The 22,844-nt window shown below is 41.8% G+C and overlaps 1 protein-coding gene across 1 annotated transcript in view; it reads right to left on the reverse strand.

Moving 5' to 3' along the window:
• The window catches only part of LOC126237037 (signal recognition particle 19 kDa protein), an 81,416-nt gene that overhangs the window by 23,652 nt on the left and 34,920 nt on the right, over nucleotides 1–22,844 (reverse strand). The window contains exon 2 of the mRNA XM_049946798.1: nucleotides 19,909–19,984. Within this exon, the coding sequence (XP_049802755.1) occupies nucleotides 19,909–19,984 (76 nt within the window). The remainder of the gene's footprint in view (nucleotides 1–19,908; nucleotides 19,985–22,844) is intronic.

A 22,844-nucleotide genomic window follows, 5' to 3' on the forward strand; every position in this document is an offset into this window, starting at 1 on the left:
CTCCTCCTGTTCAGCTATAATCCTATCTCTTGAGCAAACCCTGCAAAAGAATGGAAGAGTCTCGTTTGCTTCCCCAATTCCCACGCCGCTACAATTTCCCCAATGAAACCACCTGTCACAACAGCTGCACAAAACCCCTGAACTAACTTTCCTACTGCAGCTCACACACTTAGTATCCATGGTAGTTTGGAAATTAGTTACAAGATTTACTAAGTGATAATGATAATATATTAAACACAGATGCAAAAGGACACTAAATATGTTTTGGAAACCAATATGTAAGTAAACTATTACCAAATGCACTTAAATTTGTGGTATAGTGCTAAATATGCACGATCAAAAATTAGGCCTAAACAGCCGAATGTAACCAAAACGAATTTTTTGCAATAAGTGGAAGAATACGTAAATAAAAGAAAAACCTTTACTGGCAAGCTTGAAGGGCACACTAATGAACGTATTTAATTAGTTAATCTATAACAAATGCACTTAAGATTGTGGTATAACGCTAAGTATGCACACTCGAATAGTAAGGAAAAGCCGCAACATAAACAAAACTAACTTTTAGGGATTACTGAAACAATACGCAAATAAAAGAAAAACCTTTAATGTTGAGCTTGAAAAGCACCCTAATGAATGCATTTAATCAGTTAAACTACAGCAAATGTACTTACAATTCCGGTATAATGCTAAATATGCACACACGAAAAATTTGGCCCAGGCAGCAGTAAGTAAACAAACGAACTTTTCGCAATTACTAGAACACTACGCAAATAAAAGAAAAACTTTTAATGGTGAGCTTGAATAGTACACTAAAGAATGTATTTAATTAGTTCAAAGTGTTCAACTACAATTAATTACAACCTAAATTACTTATCTTTCACAAGAGCTCTGTCTCCGTACGTGTGGCCTTGTGCAGGGCTACCAACTCAAAGACCAGGTCAGTGTTTTCAACAGCTCTTTCAACACCTTTGAAAATGTCCAACACCACGGTGGTTCCCTTAAGGGGAACTATACCCAACAATTCCTCTGTGACGTTCAACTTGTCATCAACACACCTATTAAAAATAGCTAACTGTGTTGTATCTGATGACACCATTCTAACTGACAGCTAAGGAATAATTCACAAACCTACATGCCACAACAACCAGTTCCCCTAGCACATCTGCACCCATTTCCTGAACATGTCACATAATAAACTAAGGAGACACACTTACTCTTTCAAAATCTTCTACCAAATATGCTCACATTTCTTCAGTGGTCATCACAGTCACTTCTTTCACAGAGTCTCCTTCAGTAAATGGGCTTACTTTTTGGGCTATATGAAGAACTATTCTGTAACTCAAATGGACAGACACTTCGCTACTTTTTAAGTCCTTCACATTAGCATGTTCCTTTAATTCCAATAGCACTGCAACATATTCTTCTCCTTGATATTTCTCATATTCATTGGCATAGCACACAGAAAAATGCATTGTAAATTACATTTCGTAACACTCTTTGTTACATACTAAACATTTCACAACTTCACTGTATCGCACATATCAAAAAGAATGTTCCCATTATTTGTGCTCACCACGTTATTGTCATCGAGATCACTACAACTGACTGAATCCTCCAGTTCAGTTACTCACAATGCCAAGCAACTGTGATGCTGCCTATGGGTGTAGTAGGAACTACTTTACTGGCTACAGTAGTGTTATTTGGAAGACAACAAGTAACTACCACATTATCTTTCCTCAGTATACGCAGTTCTCTGCTAAAAATAACAATGTGTAAAATAAAATATGTCGGAGATAAAATAATCCCACATTCACATTTCTATGTGGGTGTCTACTTGGGAGAAGCTGTTGTGGGGGGTGGGGGGGTGGGGGGGGGAGGCTTTCTAATTAGGTTGAGCATGTTGATATCACAGGCAGGGTGAAAAACAAGAAATACGAACAGTATAAACTGGTGGGATGCAAACTGATATTTTAGGAATCAGTGGGATGCAGTGGCCAAAAGATGGAGATTTTTGGAGTGGGGATTATAGGATTATTTCATACTGAATCAGATAGTGCTGAAGCAGGAGTGGGAACAATAATGAGTATGGAAACAGACAACAGAATATAGTGTTGTGTACAGAAAAAGCTTATGACAAAATTGAATGGATAATCATACAGTTATACACAACACAGACAGACGCAGGAGACAGGGAAACTGAATCAGTTTATGAGAACATTAACAAAATCATGAAATATAAGGAGCAGTCAAATGAAAATGAGACAGACAGAAAAAAATATAAGTGAATTGTTTATTTTTTCAAAAGTAATACCATAGCTGTAAACACATTTATCCCACTTTGAGACAAGACGTTCAATGCCTTTATGGAAAAACGTTTGCGGTTGTCTACTGAACCATGATTGTACCCATGTGGTCACCTCTTTGTCTGAAGCAAATTGACTACCACAGAAGTCTTTCTTCAGGGCTCCAAAAATATGGAAATGACATGGGGAGAGAGCAGGACTATATGGAGGATGTGTACGGGCTTACAAGACAATCTTCTGCAGCGTAGTCAAAACAACCTTGGCAACATGCGAGCCCACCTGTTACCAGGGTTGTTTCTAGTACACTGCAGAAGTCTTGCTGAAAATCCCTTAACACATCCTCCATACAGTCCCAATCTCTCGGTCTGTGTTAATTTGTTTCAAAGGAATAGGTGCACACCCAATTACAATTATGGTTCTATAGACCATGGCAAACACCTTTTTGAAGGCATTGACTGGCTTGTCTCACAGTGGAATAAAGTAATTTAGCAGATATAGCGATTACTTTTGCAATAAAAAACAGTTTACTTACTTTTTCCATCTGTCTTGTTTTCATTTGACTGTCTCTTAAATATCATAAGGGGGATGACTATAAAAGCAAGTCTTCCAGTCCAGACTGTATACCGTTTAAGATCCTTTCAGAGTATGCTGATGCAATACCTCCATTCTTAATAATCACAATAAAAGCAAGTCTTCTGGTCCAGACTGTATACCACTTAGGTTCCTTTCAGAGTACACTGATGCAATAGCTCCATAGTAGAAGACTGGAAGACGGTCATCAGTGAAGGTCCGAGACAGAAAATAGTGGGAGAGATCATTCTTGGTGAAATGACAAAGGAGAAAAATTAATAGAATTGTGTGCTGGTCACAAGTTTTTGAGAACCCTTGAGAAGGGAGTACATACGTGGAAGTTGCCAGTAGAAAAAACAAGATATCAGACTGATCCCCCTTGATACACAAATGGGTCAGAACCTGTTGCAGAAACAACGAAAAAAGCATGCCAAATTTAAACGAACGCAAAGTCTCCAAGACTGGTGATCTTTTACAGGAGCTCGAAATTTAGTGTGTACTTTAAAATGTGAGATGCTTATTGTAGTATCCACAACAAAACTTTGTCTCAAAACCTGGCAGAAAATCCAAAGAGATTCTGGTCCTACGTAAAGTATACTATCAGTAAGGCACAATCAATTCCTTCTCTGCACAATAGCAATCGAAATACTATCGATGACAGTGCTACCAAAGCAGAGTTACTAAAAACAGCCTTCCGAAACGCCTTCATCAAAGAATCCAAAGTAAAAATATTCCAAAATTTGAATAAAAAATAGTTACCAACACAAATAACTTAGAAGTAGATATCCTCGGAACAGTGAAGTAACTTAATAAAAGCAAGTCTTCCAGTCCAGACTGTATACCGTTTAAGTTCCTTTCAGAGTACGCTGATGCAATACCTCCATTCTTAATAATCACAATAGAAGCAAGTCTTCTGGTCCAGACTGTATGCCACTTAGGTTCCTTTCAGAGTACACTGATGCAATAGCTCCATACTTAACAATCACATACAACCGCTCGCATGACGCAAGATCTGTACCCAAAGACTGGAAAGTTGCACAGGTCACACCAATATTCAAGAAAGGTAGTATGAGTAAGCCATTAAATTACAGGACCATATCATTAACACTGATATGCACCAGGATTTTGAAACATATATTACAATCAAACATTATGAATTATCTCTAAAAGAATGGCCTATTGATACACAGTCAACAAGGATTTAGAAAACATCATTCTTGTGAAACACACAAAGTTTGCTCACACAAAGTGTTGAGGGCTACTGATGAGGGATTTCAAATTGAGTCCGAATTTCTACATTTCCAGAAGCTTTTGACACTGTACCACACAAGCGGGTTGTAGTGAAATTGTGTGCTTATGGAATATCATCTCAGTTGTGTAACTGGATTTGTCATTTCCTGCCAGAGAGGTCACAGTTCATAGTAACTGATGGAAAGTCATCAAGTAAAATAGAAGCAATTACTGGTGTTCCCCAAGGTAGTGTTATAGGCCCTCTGCTGTTCCTTATCTGTATAACCTTGTTTAATTGGATGTATAAAAAAATCTACTCACCAAGTGGTAGAACACACATATAAAAGACTGTTGTGATTGGCAAGCTTTTGGAGCCAGTGGCGCCTTCTTCAGGCAGAAGGGTCGAAGGGGGAGGAAGAAGGGTGAACGAAAAGGACTGGAGAGGTCTAGGAAAAAGGGTAGATTTTGGGAAAGTCACCCAGAACTGCAGGTCTGGGGAGACTTACCATACAGGATGAGAAGGAAAGACATTTTGGTGACTGCATCAGACGAGATTTAAAAATCTGAGAGCTTAAAGGTAGAAGACAGAGTAATTTGCAAGACAGAGATTACTCCTAAAACATCGTGCACGAGTTAATAAGAGTGAGAAGCTAAGTGCATTGTACATAACAGAAATGGGCGGGGGCTGTGAAAAATAGACTGGAAAGACAATGAAAGATGTAGGAGATTAAAACGGAGTGAAGCAAAGAGTAGTTACAGTGAAGAAAAGCTAAGACAGAAGAAATTAACGTAAATTAAGGCCAGGTGGGTGGCGAGAACCAAGGACATGTTGTTAGTACTAGTTCCCAACTGCGGAGTTCTGAGAAACTGGTGTCTGGGGGAAGAATCCATATGGCGTGCGTGGTGAAACAGGTGCCAAGGTAACGAATGTCATGTTGCAGAGCATGCTATGCAACAGGATATTGTGATTTGCCAGTATATATCCTCTGCCTTCATCCTAATTGATAATTTGGCGGTAGTCATGTCAATGTAGAAGGCTGAACAAGTGTTTACATAGTAGCTGGTATATGACATGTCGTTTCGCAGGTGGCTCTCTCTTTGATAGTATATGTTTTCTCAGTTACAGGGCTATTGTAGGTGGTGGTAGGAGGGTGCACAGGGCAAGTCTTGCAGCGGGGACGGTCACAGGGGTAGAAGCCATAGGGTAGGGAAATGAGTGCAGGAGGGGGACAGGGTCTGACAAGAATATTGCGGAGATTGGGAGGGCGACAGAAAGCTATTCTAGGTGCGGTGGGAAAAATTTCAGACAGAATGCATCTCATTTCAGGGCATGATTTTAGGAAATCATGGCCCTGTCTAAGTAGCTGATTAACGCATTCCAGACTAGGATAATACTGGGTCACCAATGGTGTGCTCCAAAGCTGTTTTGTGGAGTGATCAGCAGTACCAGGAGCACAGGGAGGGGGGCTTGTAGTATATTCCTACAATCATTTAAAACTAGTATTTGAAACTTTGTTAAGTAGGTTTTGTCAGGATAGTTTACATCCTATCTTCAAAAGTCTTCCAGTTCAGTTTTTTCAGCATCTCTGTGACACTTCCCCATGGATCAAACAAATCTTTGTTCATTCATGCTGCCCTTCTCTGTATTCATTCGATATGTCCTGTTAGTCCTATTTGGTATAGGTCCCAAACACTTCAGCAGTATTCTATAATTGGTCACACACGTGATTTCTTAAGTAATCTCCTTTGTAAACTGACTGCATTTATCAATAAACTGAAGTCTGCCACCTACTTCACCTATGACTTAGACTATGTGATCATTCCATTTCACATCCCTACAACGTGTTACACCCAGGTATTTGTACAAGTTGGCCAATTCCAACTGTAACTCACTAATGTTATAGCCATAGGATACTATGTTTTTTCGTTTTGTTCAGTGCACAATTTTACATTTCTGAACATTTAAAGCAAGTTGCCAATCTTTGTACCGCTCTGAAATCTTATCAATATCTGATCGATTCTTTCAACAGTACTTCCTTACAGATAACTGCACCATCTGCAAAATGTCTGAGGTTACTATTAATATTGTCCACAAGGTCATTAATATACAACATGAACAGCAAGGGTCCCAACTGATTGTGAAGGTATCATTCTTACATGATTTTAGAAGGAATGTCATAATGGGTTCCCTCCATGAATTTAGATTTAGGCATTGTCCACATTATCACATGTAGGTGTTCCCCCCCCCCCCCCCTTCCCCAATAGCTGACAACATTCTATACAAAGTGCCATTTGGTCCTGGGGCTGTAGTCTTAGCAGCAGACAAGAAATTTTCCAATTTCCTCATAGAGAAGGCGCCATTATATTCTTCTCGGCTCTCTAAACTAAAGTCCAACTACATCCTCTTCTTCCCAGTGTAAGAATGTTGTATCTTTGTTGCCATCAGATGTTATGCCAAGCCACTGCCATGTCAGCTGGAGTACTTAAAATAATGCCACCATTCATTATAGGAGAGATTGATGCTGATCTGCTTTTACACAAGATCACCTTGCTTGACACTCATACTCTTATGACTGACGGGAAATGATTAATGGAATTCAGAAAGTCTTGCTACAATTGTATACTGCTCTCTTTAATTGTTCGCAGTGATTTTGCCCTCAAACCTGAAAAGCTGTTAGGTTCTCTCCTGATGGTTTGGTTTTCAAACTTCACCTGAACCTGACCCTGACCCCGATCCTGACTGCAACGCAGCATTAATTGTTTCATGAGATGACATGTTGTCTCTTACTGTATTCTGAGCTCTTTGATATGGATGTCTCACAGCATCCAATTCACTCTGCTGAGCACATGCTTGAGTGACTTACTTTCGGGTTATGCCTGGTAAGTGTATAAGGATAGGGAATAGGTTGTTGGCAGAAGGAAAAGTCAACTGCTATTTATCCTGTGGCAGAGCTAAAACGGGTCGCAAGACATCTGTTCAGAAGATAGAGCTCTTCTGACACAATAGGATTTTCGAGAACTCGAATGTATGTGTTTGAAGATTACATTCACTCAACGGTGAGGTTACCAATGCCCTTGCACACATATTAAAAGAAATTAATGTGAATAAAATGACTATAATTGTTGTCACATAGTGAGGAGGAAACCTACAAAATGTCACTCACTCGCTCACTCACTCACTCACTCACTCACTCACTCCTCACTCATGTTTACCCACACAAGGAAGGAAAATTAGGTTTAACGTCCTGTCAACTTTGAAGTCATTAGAGACAGAGCACAAGCTCAGATTGTGTCTAGGATAAAGAAGGAAATTGGCTACGCCCTTTCAAAGGATCCATCCCGGCATTTTCCTGGAGCAATTTAGGGAAATCACGGAAGACCTCAATCTGGATGGCCGGATGTGGGTTTGAACCGTCATCCTCCTGAATGTGAATCCAGTGGATTGACTACTGCGCCACCTCACTCAGTGACCACACAATCACTCTATGTCACACACTGTAACACAACAGTGAAAGAGTGAGAGGTGCTGCACCTGGGATTAAAACATATGTTGAATGACATTCAGTGTCAATCACCTCCGGTAAGAAGGCATTGCAGACCTGTACACTCTGCACCCATAGTCCAACCGCAATCACACGATAGCCCTGTAAAACCTGAGGCGACGCAACCTGCCCACTCCCCAAAACCTGTGGCTGATACACTTCAAAATGTTCAGTGCCTTCTGGGCCCTTGCCTTTTGGTGTGGTAACCATGACAGTTTGGAATCAAACATTAGGTCCAAAAACTGCACAATCTTTGAAAGGGAGAATGGTGTTCCACATACGCAATTCAGGTATGACAAGAATGATTAAAATGAACACTTACACACTTCTCTGCAGAAAATATAAAATCAGTCTTTGCAGCCCCTCCTCCACCCTCTTTACTTTAAGCTGCAACTGACAGGTTGCTGTTGCAATCCTGATGGAGGAACAGAAACTGCAAGATTGGCCACGAATAAGGAACACTGTACAGGACTTCTCACCATAGATGTGATGCTGTTTTTGGCTATGGCAAAGAGGGTAACACTTAAAACATTGCCCTGAGGAACACAATTCTTGTTTTAGCAACTAATCAACAGAATGTCACCAACCTGTTGCAGAAAAAAGAGTTTTGATAAGAATTACCAAATGAAGATGGGGCGGTGACCATGGAAGCCCCATTGTTGGAGTTGCCCTAGAAAACTGTCACCAAGTAGTGTGGTACACCTTACTGATGTCTAAGAACATACCTGTACAATGCTATTTACATAGGAAAGCCAAAGCCCGCTGGTAAGCCACCTCTAGCAAGGTCAGGTTGTAGACAGTGGACCAAAATCTCATGAATCCACACTGACAGCATCTTAGGAGCTGCCTGGTCTCTAACATCCAGACCAGTTTTTGCTAAACAATTTGCTCCAAGGTCTCTCCTAAACAGCTCATTAAGGCAATGCTCCGGTAACTACTGGGACATGTTCAGTTCTTTCCTGCTTAGAGGAGAGGTATCAAAATTGCCTCCCTCCACTATTTTGGAAAGTAGCCTTTCTGCCATATTCAACTAAAACATTGTAAAAGGGCTTTCTTTGATGCTGGTTTCAAGTTTTGCAGCATGCTTTATTGGATTTCGTCATGACAGAGTGCAGTGTCACAAGCTGCAGACAGTGCCAAATCCACATCCCATATGGAGAATGGGCAGTTGTAGGCCTCTGCAATTGTTGGACTTGAGTCCACCTCACACCTTTCCACGGTGACACGGTTAATGACAGAATGGTGGATCCTGGCTGGTAGTAGCAGTAGTCACCGCAAAATGCTCTGTCACTGTCTGTGTGATAGCTACAGATGTTGTTTGGATACATCCCTGTTTCAATAATGCCATTATAAGTGACTGACTGCCTTTACCAGAAATCCACCAGAGGGTTTCCCATACTGTTGCAGAACAAGCAGAATGGTTGATAGAGTCCAGGAATGCTTGGCATGACCTTTTCTTGCTCACCTTGATGATGTGTTGAGCCTTTGTCCTTGCTAAGTGAAAGGCTGCAAGATTTTCACCACTGGGTAGCCCTGATGGCAGAACCATACGCCTGACCCAGATTACTGAATAGACTCATCAGTCCATCAAGGGACAGGTGGCCTCTTAGGATGACACTTCAGGATGGAAGAGTCAGCAGCATGGTGGAGCACTAATGTGATGTGGTCCACCCACTCCTGGATGCTGTTTTTGTGTTCAAACACAGCCAACTGGCTGAACAGTGTCCAGTTGGCTCTTCTGATCATCCATCACAGCTGCACCCTTTCAGTAGGTGAACTCAGAGTGGGACATGTCACTGGAATAAAGGTCATCAGCAACTTCCCACTGAACAGATTCCACAAGGGCTGAAGAGCTGAAAGAGAGGTCGATGGCTGAGGATGACCCAGTAGCAGCACAGAAATGAATGGGAGCCTGTGCTGAGGATGTACAGCTTGTGAAACATCACAAAACTCTCCAAAACCCAACCCCGATGACTAGTAGATGTCCAGCCCCACAATACACAATGGGCACCGAAGTCTCCCAGTAGGAAAAATGCTCGGAGAGAGCTGCTCTACATGGTGAGTGAGAGCCTCAGTGTCTTATCACATCTTGTGGAGGTAAGAACAGTGATCCTCTAACACACAAATTTCAATTGTAACTGCTTGCAGGTCAGTAGCCATGGGGAGAGCATAGGAGTGGTATATGTTACTGAAAAACACAGTTACCCCTCCCTTGGCCTCTTTGCTAGTCAGGTTTGCGATGGAGGGGATAGCCCCATAGTACAGGGGTATCAGACACTCTAAAATGCCTTTCCTGTAAACGCAAACACAGGGGGTGTTCTGTGCGAGGAGTTTCTGTTCCTCCACATGTGTCCTGAACCCATTAATGATCCAGTGTTGTACTATGAATACAAATCGTGAAAGATGTCAGAGAGAGAGAGAGAGAGAGAGAGAGAGAGAGAGAGAGAGACATTGACACTGTCTGGCTACTTACTTTTCATCTCCATCAGCAGTTGAATCTTTGCCTTTGACTTTGATTTTACTGTCTGGGGAGGCTTCAGAGCCACAGCTGAAGGAGTGACAGTGGCAATGGCTGTGCAATGGCTGTGCAATGGCTGTTCCGACACTGACAATGTTGAGTGTTTATGGAAAAAGTTCAAGGCAATCGTAAAATGCGTTTTAGACAGGCACGTGCCGAGTAAAACTGTGAGGGATGGGAAAAACCCACCGTGGTACAACAACGAAGTTAGGAAACTACTGCGAAAGGAAAGAGAGCTTCACTCCAAGTTTAAACGCAGCCAAAACCTCTCAGACAAACAGAAGCTAAACGATGTCAAAGTTAGCGTAAGGAGGGCTATGCGAGAAGCGTTCAGTGAATTCGAAAGTAAAATTCTATGTACCGACTTGACAGAAAATCCTAGGAAGTTCTGGTCTTACGTTAAATCAGTAAGTGGCTCGAAACAGCATATCCAGACACTCCGGGATGGTGATGGCATTGAAACAGAGGATGACACGCGTAAAGCTGAAATACTAAACACCTTTTTCCAAAGCTGTTTCACAGAGGAAGACCGCACTGCAGTTCCTTCTCTAAATCCTCGCACAAACGAAAAAATGGCTAACATCGAAATAAGTGTCCAAGGAATAGAAAAGCAACTGGAATCACTGAACAGAGGAAAGTCCACTGGACCTGACGGGATACCAATTCGATTCTACACAGAGTACGCGAAAGAACTTGCCCCCCTTCTAACAGCCGTGTACCACAAGTCTCTAGAGGAACGGAGGGTTCCAAATGATTGGAAAAGAGCACAGGTAGTCCCAGTCTTCAAGAAGGGTCGTCGAGCAGATGCGCAAAACTATAGACCTATATCTCTGACGTCGATCTGTTGTAGAATTTTAGAACATGTTTTTTGCTCGAGTATCATGACATTTTTGGAAACCCAGAATCTACTATGTAGGAATCAACATGGATTCCGGAAACAGCGATCGTGTGAGACCCAACTCGCGTTATTTGTTCATGAGACCCAGAAAATATTAGATACAGGCTCCCAGGTAGATGCTATTTTTCTTGACTTCCGGAAGGTGTTCGATACAGTTCCGCACTGTCGCCTGATAAACAAAGTAAGAGCCTACGGAATATCAGACCAGCTGTGTGGCTGGATTGAAGAGTTTTTAGCAAACAGAACACAGCATGTAGTTATCAATGGAGAGACGTCTACAGATGTTAAAGTAACCTCTGGCGTGCCACAGGGGAGTGTTATGGGACCATTGCTTTTCACAATATATATAAATGACCTAGTAGATAGTGTCAGAAGTTCCATGCGGCTTTTCGCGGATGATGCTGTAGTATACAGAGAAGTTGCAGCATTAGAAAATTGTAGCGAAATGCAGGAAGATCTGCAGCGGATAGGCACTTGGTGCAGGGAGTGGCAACTGTCCCTTAACATAGACAAATGTAATGTATTGCGAATACATAGAAAGAAGGATCCTTTATTGTATGATTATATGATAGCGGAACAAACACTGGTAGCAGTTACTTCTGTAAAATATCTGGGAGTATGCGTGCGGAACGATTTGAAGTGGAATGATCATATAAAATTAATTGTTGGTAAGGCGGGTACCAGGTTGAGATTCATTGGGAGAGTGCTTAGAAAATGTAGTCCATCAACAAAGGAGGTGGCTTACAAAACACTCGTTCGACCTATACTTGAGTATTGCTCATCAGTGTGGGATCCGCACCAGATCGGGTTGACGGAGGAGATAGAGAAGATCCAAAGAAGAGCGGCGCGTTTCATCACAGGGTTATTTGGTAACCGTGATAGTGTTACGGAGATGTTTAATAAACTCAAGTGGCAGACTCTGCAAGAGAGGCGCTCTGCATCGCGGTGTAGCTTGCTCGCCAGGTTTCGAGAGGGTGCGTTTCTGGATGAGGTATCGAATATATTGCTTCCCCTTACTTATACCTCCCGAGGAGATCACGAATGTAAAATTAGAGAGATTAGAGCGCGCATGGAGGCTTTCAGACAGTCGTTCTTCCCGCGAACCATACGCGACTGGAACAGGAAAGGGAGGTAATGACAGTGGCACGTAAAGTGCCCTCCGCCACACACCGTTGGGTGGCTTGCGGAGTATAAATGTAGATGTAGATGTAGATGTAGATGAAACAGACTGAAACTTTGGAGAAGCAGGGAGCTCTGCAACACTGTCAACCACAGCCTTTTCTGATGTTCTGGTGGGAGGTACAGGCTTCGAAAGAACTGCAATAGCACAAGTGCATTGACAAATACAGATACTAGTGCTGACATTAGCAACCTCCATTTGTGAGGCAGCAGTGGTTTTCTGACCTGGCTGTTGAAGAGCTTTAGCAAAGGAGGTAGCAAACGTGGGAGGGCTGCATGGCTTTATAGATGTTTTAGAGCCTCAGCATATGGAATTAATTTTATTTTTTTAATCCTGTGTATCTTCCTTTCTGCAAGGAAGACACTGCACCCCCTAATCCAGACAGGGTGATCCTCAGAACAATTCACATACTTTTGAGGAGATGAACAACAGACTCCTTCATGGATGGCCTTGCCACATTTGCCATAAGTGGCTCCACCCTTACATTCTAAGATAGTGCACCCAAAGTGCTGGCATTTAAAAAGTGCACTGGTTGGGGACATGTGGGCTGCACACTGCAAATGTAAGTGAAGGAAACATGCCTTAACATGCTCTAGGAGTTTTGTGCTACTGAAAGTAAGGATGAATGAGTCTGATTTGACCAGATCGCCATCACCCTTTTCATTATATTATGCATATCCACAAAGTGTTCAAGGGCCCACTCAGCTTTCAGTTCCTCTATAAGAATATCTACACGATCTCTGCACAACACAATATCTTTGCTATAGTTCGAGATGATGTGAGTTCTGTTTAAGTAGTATGTTCACTGAGACATCTAGCTTTTTGTTTTGTTGCACACTGGGAATTAGAAGTTTCCACTAACAGTGTCCCACTGCACAAGTGCTTGATAGATTTTAAAGTGCCACAGATTCCCTCTAAACCCTTTGGGGTATAGAAAGGCAAAACTTCCTCAAAACTGCCATCTTTCTGTTTGTCTATTAAAAATATATTCCGGCCAGAAGCATGCATTCCGTTACTATAAATGGCAGCACTCTGAATAATTCTTCAATCAGGTGGACTGGCTATAAGAGCCCTCTTGTCGGGCTGGATGTTGATAACTGTCAGCAGCCCAACCATTCCACTGAGAAGAGAGGAGGAGGAAATTTTGAGGGTTCCATCTTGGTCCCATGAGCAGCTAACGAAATAAGGGTCCATTCAGACAGAGCTCCATTTGCCTGAATAAGCCTTATACAACTGAGCCTTATACAACAGAGGTTGCCTGCTAATGATTGTTACGCTTCCAACACACATACTCCTCATCAACAAACAGCACAACTTGAAATTGAGAGTTTTTTTAATATAGAAGGTTTTATCATCCTCGTGAACAGGGTGGTCAAGCCAAGATACCTGTTCTCTGTTGTACACAAAGTTCCACTGCCGCGGTCACTGAAGCATGCCTACAGCTTACTGTGACAGAAAACTGGTGGCACTTATCATTCCTCACCTCAGGAACCGGGGGTTGCCAAGCCCATACCAAGCAAACAACTGTTGGGCCACTGAGGGTTCGAGAACTGAACCCGTGGCACTGTTGTTGAAACCCCAAAGTATATGGTGTGCATTAAAATCCCCAACCAGTAGGAATGTCTGAGGGCACTGATTAATGATGTCCATGGGATCATCTTTAGCAACTGGATCTTGTGGTGGGAAAATGCTGTTCATACAAGATTTTGAGTGACACATGGAGGACAACAGCTACTGCCTGCAAAGTGTTAGTGAATGTGGACATATGAGCTGTGGTGCATGTTACTAATGAATAACATTACAGCACACTTCACCTTTTTGCCAATAAGGTCATCTTTTCTGTTGAAAGACGAGTCTTCCATCACAGATGCACCAGTAGTTTTCAAGTGTGTGTCTTGCAGGTGCAGGAGCAGATGCTTTTTATTCACTAGGAGTTTAAGTTCATCTGTCCAAGTTCTGACTCTGTTTACATTCCACTGAATTATGAGAGTCATCAATCAGTGACGGTTTTCTTTTCCCCCTTTCTGTCTAGGGTGTTGATGTACAATAGATTATAAGGAAGAAAGTTTTCAGGTTATTTGATTTTGTTTGGTTTTGGTCGACTTTTGGCTGAACCGTTCTTTTTACTCTGAGGTGACAGTGTTTGTATGGACAAGGATGCTTTTTTTTACCTTTTGGAGACAATATTTTTGTTTGGAAGATCTGTTGGCTTTGAAGCACTTCAAGGCTCAGAGAAAATTTTCCCTTCGTCAGTGCAAGTTAGTGTATTTTGATGTTTGAGTTTCGCTGACATTTTTGAAAGGTAACATTTTATTTGTTAAAAGCTGTTGTAAAGGATGGGGCAAATGCTGACGGCCTTTTCTTAACCTCACATATAGGACTCTCCTAGTCACCTTCAGTTCATCTATGCACAGACTGCAGGACACTGGACGAATATAACAGAAACATCAAGATTCAGCACAAGCAAGAAATGGAAACTCAGTATTTTCTTCTGAAAATTTAGTTTGATGGCACCCTACATTTTTGCACCTGTTCCTGCATTCAACTTAGTTTTTACACTCCTGGAAATTGAAATAAGAACACCGCGAATTCATTGTCCCAGGAAGGGGAAACTTTATTGACACATTCCTGGGGTCAGATACATCACATGATCACACTGACAGAACCACAGGCACATAGACACAGGCAACAGAGCATGCACAATGTCGGCACTAGTACAGTGTATATCCACCTTTCGCAGCAATGCAGGCTGCTATTCTCCCATGGAGACGATCGTAGAGATGCTGGATGTAGTCCTGTGGAACGGCTTGCCATGCCATTTCCACCTGGCACCTCAGTTGGACCTGCGTTCGTGCGGGACGTGCAGACCGCGTGAGACGACGCTTCATCCAGTCCCAAACATGCTCAATGGGGGACAGATCCGGAGATCTTGCTGGCCAGGGTAGTTGACTTACACCTTCTAGAGCACGTTGGGTGGCACGGGATACATGCGGACGTGCATTGTCCTGTTGGAACAGCAAGTTCCCTTGCCGGTCTAGGAATGGTAGAACGATGGGTTCGACGACGGTTTGGATGTACCGTGCACTATTCAGTGTCCCCTCGACGATCACCAGTGGTGTACGGCCAGTGTAGGAGATCGCTCCCCACACCATGATGCCGGGTGTTGGCCCTGTGTGCCTCGGTCGTATGCAGTCCTGATTGTGGTGCTCACCTGCACGGCGCCAAACACGCATACGACCATCATTGGCACCAAGGCAGAAGCGACTCTCATCGCTGAAGACGACACGTCTCCATTCGTCCCTCCATTCACGCCTGTCGCGACACCACTGGAGGCGGGCTGCACGATGTTGGGGCGTGAGCGGAAGATGGCCTAACGGTGTGCGGGACCGTAGCCCAGCTTCATGGAGATGGTTGCGAATGGTCCTCGCCAATACCCCAGGAGCAACAGTGTCCCTAATTTGCTGGGAAGTGGCGGTGCGGTCCCCTACGGCACTGCGTAGGATCCTACGGTCTTGGCGTGCATCCGTGCGTCGCTGTGGTCCGGTCCCAGGTCGACGGGCACGTGCACCTTCCGCCGACCACTGGCGACAACATTGATGTACTGTGGAGACCTCACGCCCCACGTGTTGAGCAATTCGGCGGTACGTCCACCCGGCCTCCCGCGTGCCCACTATACGCCCTCGCTCAAAGTCCGTCAACTGCACATACGTTTCACGTCCATGCTGTCGCGGCATGCTACCAGTGTTAAAGACTGCGATGGCGCTCCGTATGCCATGGCAAACTGGCTGACACTGACGGCAGCGGTGCACAAATGCTGCGCAGCTAGCGCCATTCGATGGCCAACACCGCGGTTCCTGGTGTGTCCGCTGTGCCGTGCGTGTGATCATTGCTTGTACAGTCCTCTCGCAGTGTCCGGAGCAAATATGGTGGGTCTGACACACCGGTGTCAATGTGTTCTTTTTTCCATTTCCAGGAGTGTATATTAACTTTGATATAGTTTGGAATAACTCTTTCACACATATTTTATTAAAATGAATATTCTATGTCAGTCACATCATTATGGTTTTTTTTTAATACATGAGCATCTTGCCCAACACTGTACCTTGAAACAAACATTTTATTTCATTATTCAGTATTTCGTCCCACTGGGCATTATCAAGTTTTATTTCATTATTCAGTATTTCATCCCACTGGGCATTATCAAGCTACATCACATTAAAAATTGTCATACAAAAGCTCTTGCAGAAGGTAAATACTTTTGGATTAAAGAAGACCACTCACCGAAAAGTATAAGTGTTGAGTTGTTGATAGCCACTCACAAAAGAAATAAAACTTGTTACACACAAATGCCTGCCTATATCCCTAGACAGTGCTGACTGGACTAAAGCTGTATTTCAACAGGTGGACTGGTTGTGGTGGGGATAGTGGGGGGGAGGGAGGTTAGAGGGGGGGGGAGGTTAGAGGGAGGGAGGGAGGGAGAGAGAGAGAGGGAGGGAGGGAGGGAGGGAGGGAGGGAGAGGGACTGGGGCTGAGTGGCTAGCAGCTCGGAGGGAGGCAGCTGGTTTGGCAGCTAGGAATGGGGGAGGGAGAAGTGGCAGGTATATGGTCTCAGCATGTGATACATGATTGTAGGAACCAGTGAGAAGTGGCGCAACCTAAAGGCAGTGTGGGGACATGAACTGGGAGGGGGTGACAGGACAGAGGAAGGGGGAAACTGTCAGGTGGAGGTTGCGGGGCCAGTGGGTTACCTGAGATTGAGGCCAGGATGATTGTAGAAGTGAACGATCCAGAGGGCCTCAGTTGTGAAGCAGCCATCAAAATTGAACATGCTGGACTCAGTTGCATGTAGTACCATTGGGTAGTAACTTTGTTCTATAAAAAGCTGTGCAGTGTTTGCAGCAAAGTTGGTAAATGACGTGGTTGCTTTCACAGATGGCCTAGCCTCTTATAGGATAGGACAAGCCTTTGGCAAGACTGGAGTAAGAGGTGCTGGTTGAGTGGTTTGGCCAGGTCTTGCACTTGGTATGCTACAGGGATATGATCCCTGTGGCAAGGCTTTGGGAGTGGGAGTCACATAGGGACATACCAGGATTCTGTGTCAATTATGTGGGCAATGAAACACCATGACTGGGAGTGAGAAATGAATGAGCACTGTAGCATTACCCTTTTACATTATTAAATAACTTATTCATAAAACAAGTGTTGTACACAAGGGATAAACTGAATGAGGAAGCACTGTTTGAAACAAAATGTCCTTATATTTGGGATGGTGAAGACTCCAATCTTCATCCAGTCATCCTGATTTAACTTTTCCTTGCTTTCCCTAAACTACTTCAGTCAAATTTTGGGATGGTTCCTGCTATAGTGCCATGGCCTGCTACCTGTCCCATCATTGTCATATTAGACCTGAATGTAAATGTCTTTATATGTGCATTACTTCATTTTGTTGTTCTTATTAAGACATGTCCAGTATCCTTGTCCTTGTAAAAGACATCTATAGATGAATACTACTACTACTACTACTACTACTTTAGTTTCAATGATCAGCCTTTTAACAGGAACTACAGTTTCACTATGTCTTAATTCACAATATGGCAATACAGCATTCATATAAAGTGCCTTTCTGCTTTTAGATTAAGTGTGTTTATATGCCAAGTTTGTACCTGTTTTGTATAGGGTTTTTTGTATTTGGTGATATGGTTGTGCTGCTAATTTCACTGACATGCATCCTACATGATATTAAGACAAAGTTTTACCAAGGAATGATTGGTTTGCAATACAGACAATAGTTTTAGTCATGCTATGCCTTGTTCCAGAACATAAATTATGGTAATCATTGTCTAGCCCACAAAAGTATGCTGGAGAACTTACATGAGGTTTGGACGTTAGATAAAGAAGCACTGGCAGAAGTGAAGCCCTGAGGACATGTCTTCAGTCATGCACAGATAGCTCAGTTGATAGAGCACTTGCCCACAAAAGGCAAAGGTCCCAGGTTTGAGTCCTTGTCCACCACAGTGTTTTAATCGGCCAATCGACCACGAAATTTCAAATTCACTCTGGAAACAATTCGCTAGGATAAGCTGTTTGAGCTTGTGTGCCCGGCAGAGGCCACTGGCACCCATGGGCAGAGGTGGACAGGGGTTGACAAAAGGCTGATGCTCAGGCAGGCAGGCAGCTGGGCCACAGCCTATGCAACAGTTCTGCACTGGCCGAGTGCACATGGGCACGGCTGGCCACACGGTTAGTGTGTGTGCAGAATGTGTGTAATGGGGCCACCTGGTGGAAAGACATACTAGCTGCACTTGCCTGTGAGTGAGACGAGGGATGGCTCCATCAGTGTCTGTGTCCTATGGGACAGCAGAACAGCTACCCTAGGCTGTGGCTAACCCATCTTTTTCCCATGAATGCTAGTCCCATAAGGTATGCGAGTGAACTTCTGTATAATTTGGAAGGAAGGTGAAGAGGTAATGGCAGAATTGAAGTCTTGGGGGTGGGTTGCACAGAGATAGAGGAATTGCCCACAAAACACAAAGGTTTGACGTTCGAGTCCGGGTCCAGACAACAGTTTTAACTACCCAGGAAGTTTTATTTCTATTACTGATATACATAGTATGTTTGCAGTTAACTGTTGCACTGAAGTAGTTATTAATGATTTCATGTGAAGTATGAAACAGGAAACCTTGGATGTGGTGACAGACACATCTGCAGTATCTCCTGTGGTTGGTGGCAGTTATATTTCCCACGAGCACACAATGTTTTTCCAAAAAAAAAAAAAAAAGAGACTTATTCAAACCCTGAATACTACTGCTTTATGTTGCAAACTTATACTTATTTGTTCCTGAGATTAAAAGCATACCATGTTGTTGTTATGTCATTCTCTACTAAGAATCGGTTGCTGGTACACCATTTTAACTGTTCATCACTCCCAGTAGCTATTACCAACATATGCTTTGAGGTAAGCACATGCATTCTCTTTGATAACTTTTACCTCAATTCCCTATAAGTAGCACTTGGATGCATGCTCAGATTTTACACTTGGATGCATGCTCAAATTTTATGATCTGTATCATCAAGTACCCATGCAGCTAAATCATACAAACTCAAAATATACACTGATGATGTGACTTCATCTGTTCTGTCTCTTATAAGCTGCTTCTTGCCATCTTTCATTTTGCTATCTCTCCCACCCCTGTTTTTGCTCAACTTCAAATCATCCTTCTCTTTCTACAGCAATGACTGAATACTGAATACATAATCTGCAAACTACTGTGGGGAGTATGGAAGACAATAATTCTCATTGTGTTGTACCAATGCCATTTGTTCCTAGACCATGTGCATTATGGAGCAGAGGAAGAGAAAATGCTTAAAAGTGACTCCAATTGGAGTGACACTAGAAGGACTATCTGCTGCAAGATCAGCACCAGCTGTTGACAAACCTTTGATACAAACGAGATATATGTGGCAGCAAAGGCATTAGATGGCCAATAGACTAATTACAGTGGATCATTTGTGAATTCATTCAAATGTAATGAAAACAAGCATTCACTCATATGCAGCGTAAATACGCAGGCCGCTATTAATGAGGCACACTCAATGGAGAAAATGCCATCTTAACATTTGCACCTTTGTGTCAATGAAGAGATGAGATAGTAATTTATTACACTTACCTTCTCCCTTGGAATTCTTCTCCCTTCGGCTCTGGTCTTCTTGCTGTTTATATATGCTGGGTATATACATATCCACCTGAAATTCAACATTATGGAACATTAAAATGCCTTGTCAATGAGCATCTCTGGTCAAAAGTTACAATGTATCTCTAAGCAATTTAAAAATCTTTACATGAACTCATAAAATGGTTGCCACTTCATTTCTATAAAACAAAGAATTATGATCAACAACAAATCACATTTTCCATTAAAGATATGTAAAAAAAAGAAATGTTTACTCTGGCCTTGACAGCTAGTGACTCAATCATATGTGCACAAGTTGCTTTTGCACGAGTGAGTATGTGAACGTTGTCTGTTTCCGAAAAACACCTTGTTGGCCGAAAGCTCACTTTCTGAGAGTCTTTTTGTTGTGCCTATCTGCGACTCAGAATCTCCACTATATGGTGAGTAGCAATTATCATTTTCATACTACGGATAATGGGAAAATAAAAACATAAATATTGAATTCTACTTTCCAATTATCTTCCACAAAGGTAACTCTCAAAGTATTCACAATTAAGTTGGTGTATAACTCCAAAAATGAATGACATAATGACAGCGGAGTGTGTCAAAACAAATTAGGGTGTTCTACTCATTCTGTGCTAAGAGACAGAAATAACAATGTGACATTAATATTTTAGTTCTATACCCCTCTTTCTCTCTTAGTCAAACACCAGTAAACCCTCGATTATTTAAAGAATCGAACTCCCGTGTATAAAATAGCTTTGAAGTCTGATTACTTTCTAAATGGGCCAGTGTGTTAAATATTTGACATTAAGCATGTAAGTGAGTAAACATTTAGAAAAGGTTTAAAATCACATTTAAAATTTATTGGCAGTCACTAAGTGCTGTCATTATGAAACCCTGGACAAAGTCTGGGTAATATGAGCTCCATTTTAAGCAAAACCCTAGTTTGCCTCAAACCTTAATTTTTATGATGTCATGTTGCCTGAACTATATGTTGCACAATGGTATAATTTTGCATGTTCATTCTGTATATGTGGATATCATCTGCAAAATGTGTTGCAAACTGAGTTCGTAATAAAGAATCAATAAATTAAAACGTCATACCTGCTGCTGAAGTTTTACTCCAAGAACAGTGAAAATATAAAAAATGAAACTTTTTTCCTGTCATCATTTTGCAAGACAAAGTTTCACAAAGGTCTGAAATTACATTTAAAGTTTGTTGAAAGTCACTAAGTACTCTCATTCTCAAATAGTGGGCGAATATAGTCAGGGTAATTTGCATACCTAGTGAACTACACTGCCTCAAGACATACACACCGTTTCTAATTTTTATACTTTTCTCACTGTGCTCAACCTTTAGTGTAAGATTAAACTTCTTAATGTTTATTTATTTATTATTTATTTGTCCCTTAGATCAAATCAGTACAACGGCTTGTACAACTGATATGGGATAAGTCAATACAAATATACAGTTTACAGGAGTCTAAAACAGTAAACAAGAACACAGAAGAATGATTATTTTACATTACCTACAAATTATGTTACTTAAAGTTACAGATTTACAGAGAATTGTTACATGATGTGACAAAATTGACTTAACAACATTCAGCTTTGATACATTATCATGCACTAAGACAATTTTGATTCCAAATATTCCTGGATGGTATAAAAGCAGTCTTTTATTAAAAGAGATTTCACTGTCTGTTTGAGTTTATTTATTTCTTGGATTTCTTGTATAAAAGTTGGAAGATGGTTATATAATTTTATTCCCATGCACTTGACACCATCACTGTACAGTTTTGTTGAGTGGGGAAGTATTCTTAGAGAGGTTTTTGATCTTGTGTCATAATCGTGGTAATCCATAATTTTTCCTAATTTTGTTGATACTTTTTTTGGTAAAGAATAATAATTCTAGTATGTATTGGCATGGGAGGGGCAAAATATTTAGTTTCTTAAATAATGGTTTACAAGTGTCTCTCTGTTTTTTGAACATAATTGTTCTGACTATCTTCTTTTGCAGTTTGAATATCTTAATTGATTCAGAATTTTGGCCCCAGAAGATGATTCCGTAGTTAAGTACAGAGTGAAAGAGTGCATGGTACATTGTGGTTAGGGTACTTGTGTTAGTGACATTCCTTATTGATCTAATCATGAAGCATACTTTACTAAGTTTTGTGCTGGTAACGTCAATGTGCCTTTTCCATGTGAGCGTATCAGTAATAGTGACCCCCAAAAATTTTATTTCATTTTCAAGTTTAACATTATTTTTTTCCAGTGATATAGTTGGTAGTAATGGATTTCTGTTTTGGGCAGTGTGGAAGGTTATTCCAATTGTCTTTCTTGCATTAAGAAGCAGCTTGTAACTTTGAAGCCATCGACTTATTTGATCTGTGGTCCTATCTATATTGGATTAGAGAATTTGTTCAGGTGCAGACATGAGTACAGAGGTGTCCTCAGCAAACAAAAGGGTTTTTGTGTCTGGTAGGCTGTGAGGAAGGTCATTTATGTAAAGTAAGAACAGCAAGGGGCCCAGGATGGAGCCTTGGGGAACGCCTTGCTTTATGGTATGTATGGAGGAATGTACAGTGCTAGCTGTACCTGAGAGCTTAGTTTAATTTAATTCGACATACTGCTGTCGATCTTCCAGATAGCTTTTAAACCATAGGCATTTCCTCTTATTCCATAGGAATGCATCTTTTGCAAAAGTATACTATTATTAACCATGTCGAAGGCCTTTGTTAGATCTAGGAAGATACCTATGGCTGGGAGTTTTTTGTCCACAAGCTTCAGTGCATGATCTAGAAATTCTTGTATTGCATCAGTTGTAGCTTTCTTACTTTGGAGGCCGAACTGAGCAGGTGACAGGATATTTTCTTTGTCTAGAAAGGACATGATTCTGGTGGCCATTATATATTCAAATACTTTACTAA

This window comes from Schistocerca nitens, chromosome 2 (genome assembly GCF_023898315.1).
Source record: "Schistocerca nitens isolate TAMUIC-IGC-003100 chromosome 2, iqSchNite1.1, whole genome shotgun sequence".
NCBI classification, from domain to species: Eukaryota; Metazoa; Arthropoda; class Insecta; order Orthoptera; family Acrididae; genus Schistocerca; species Schistocerca nitens.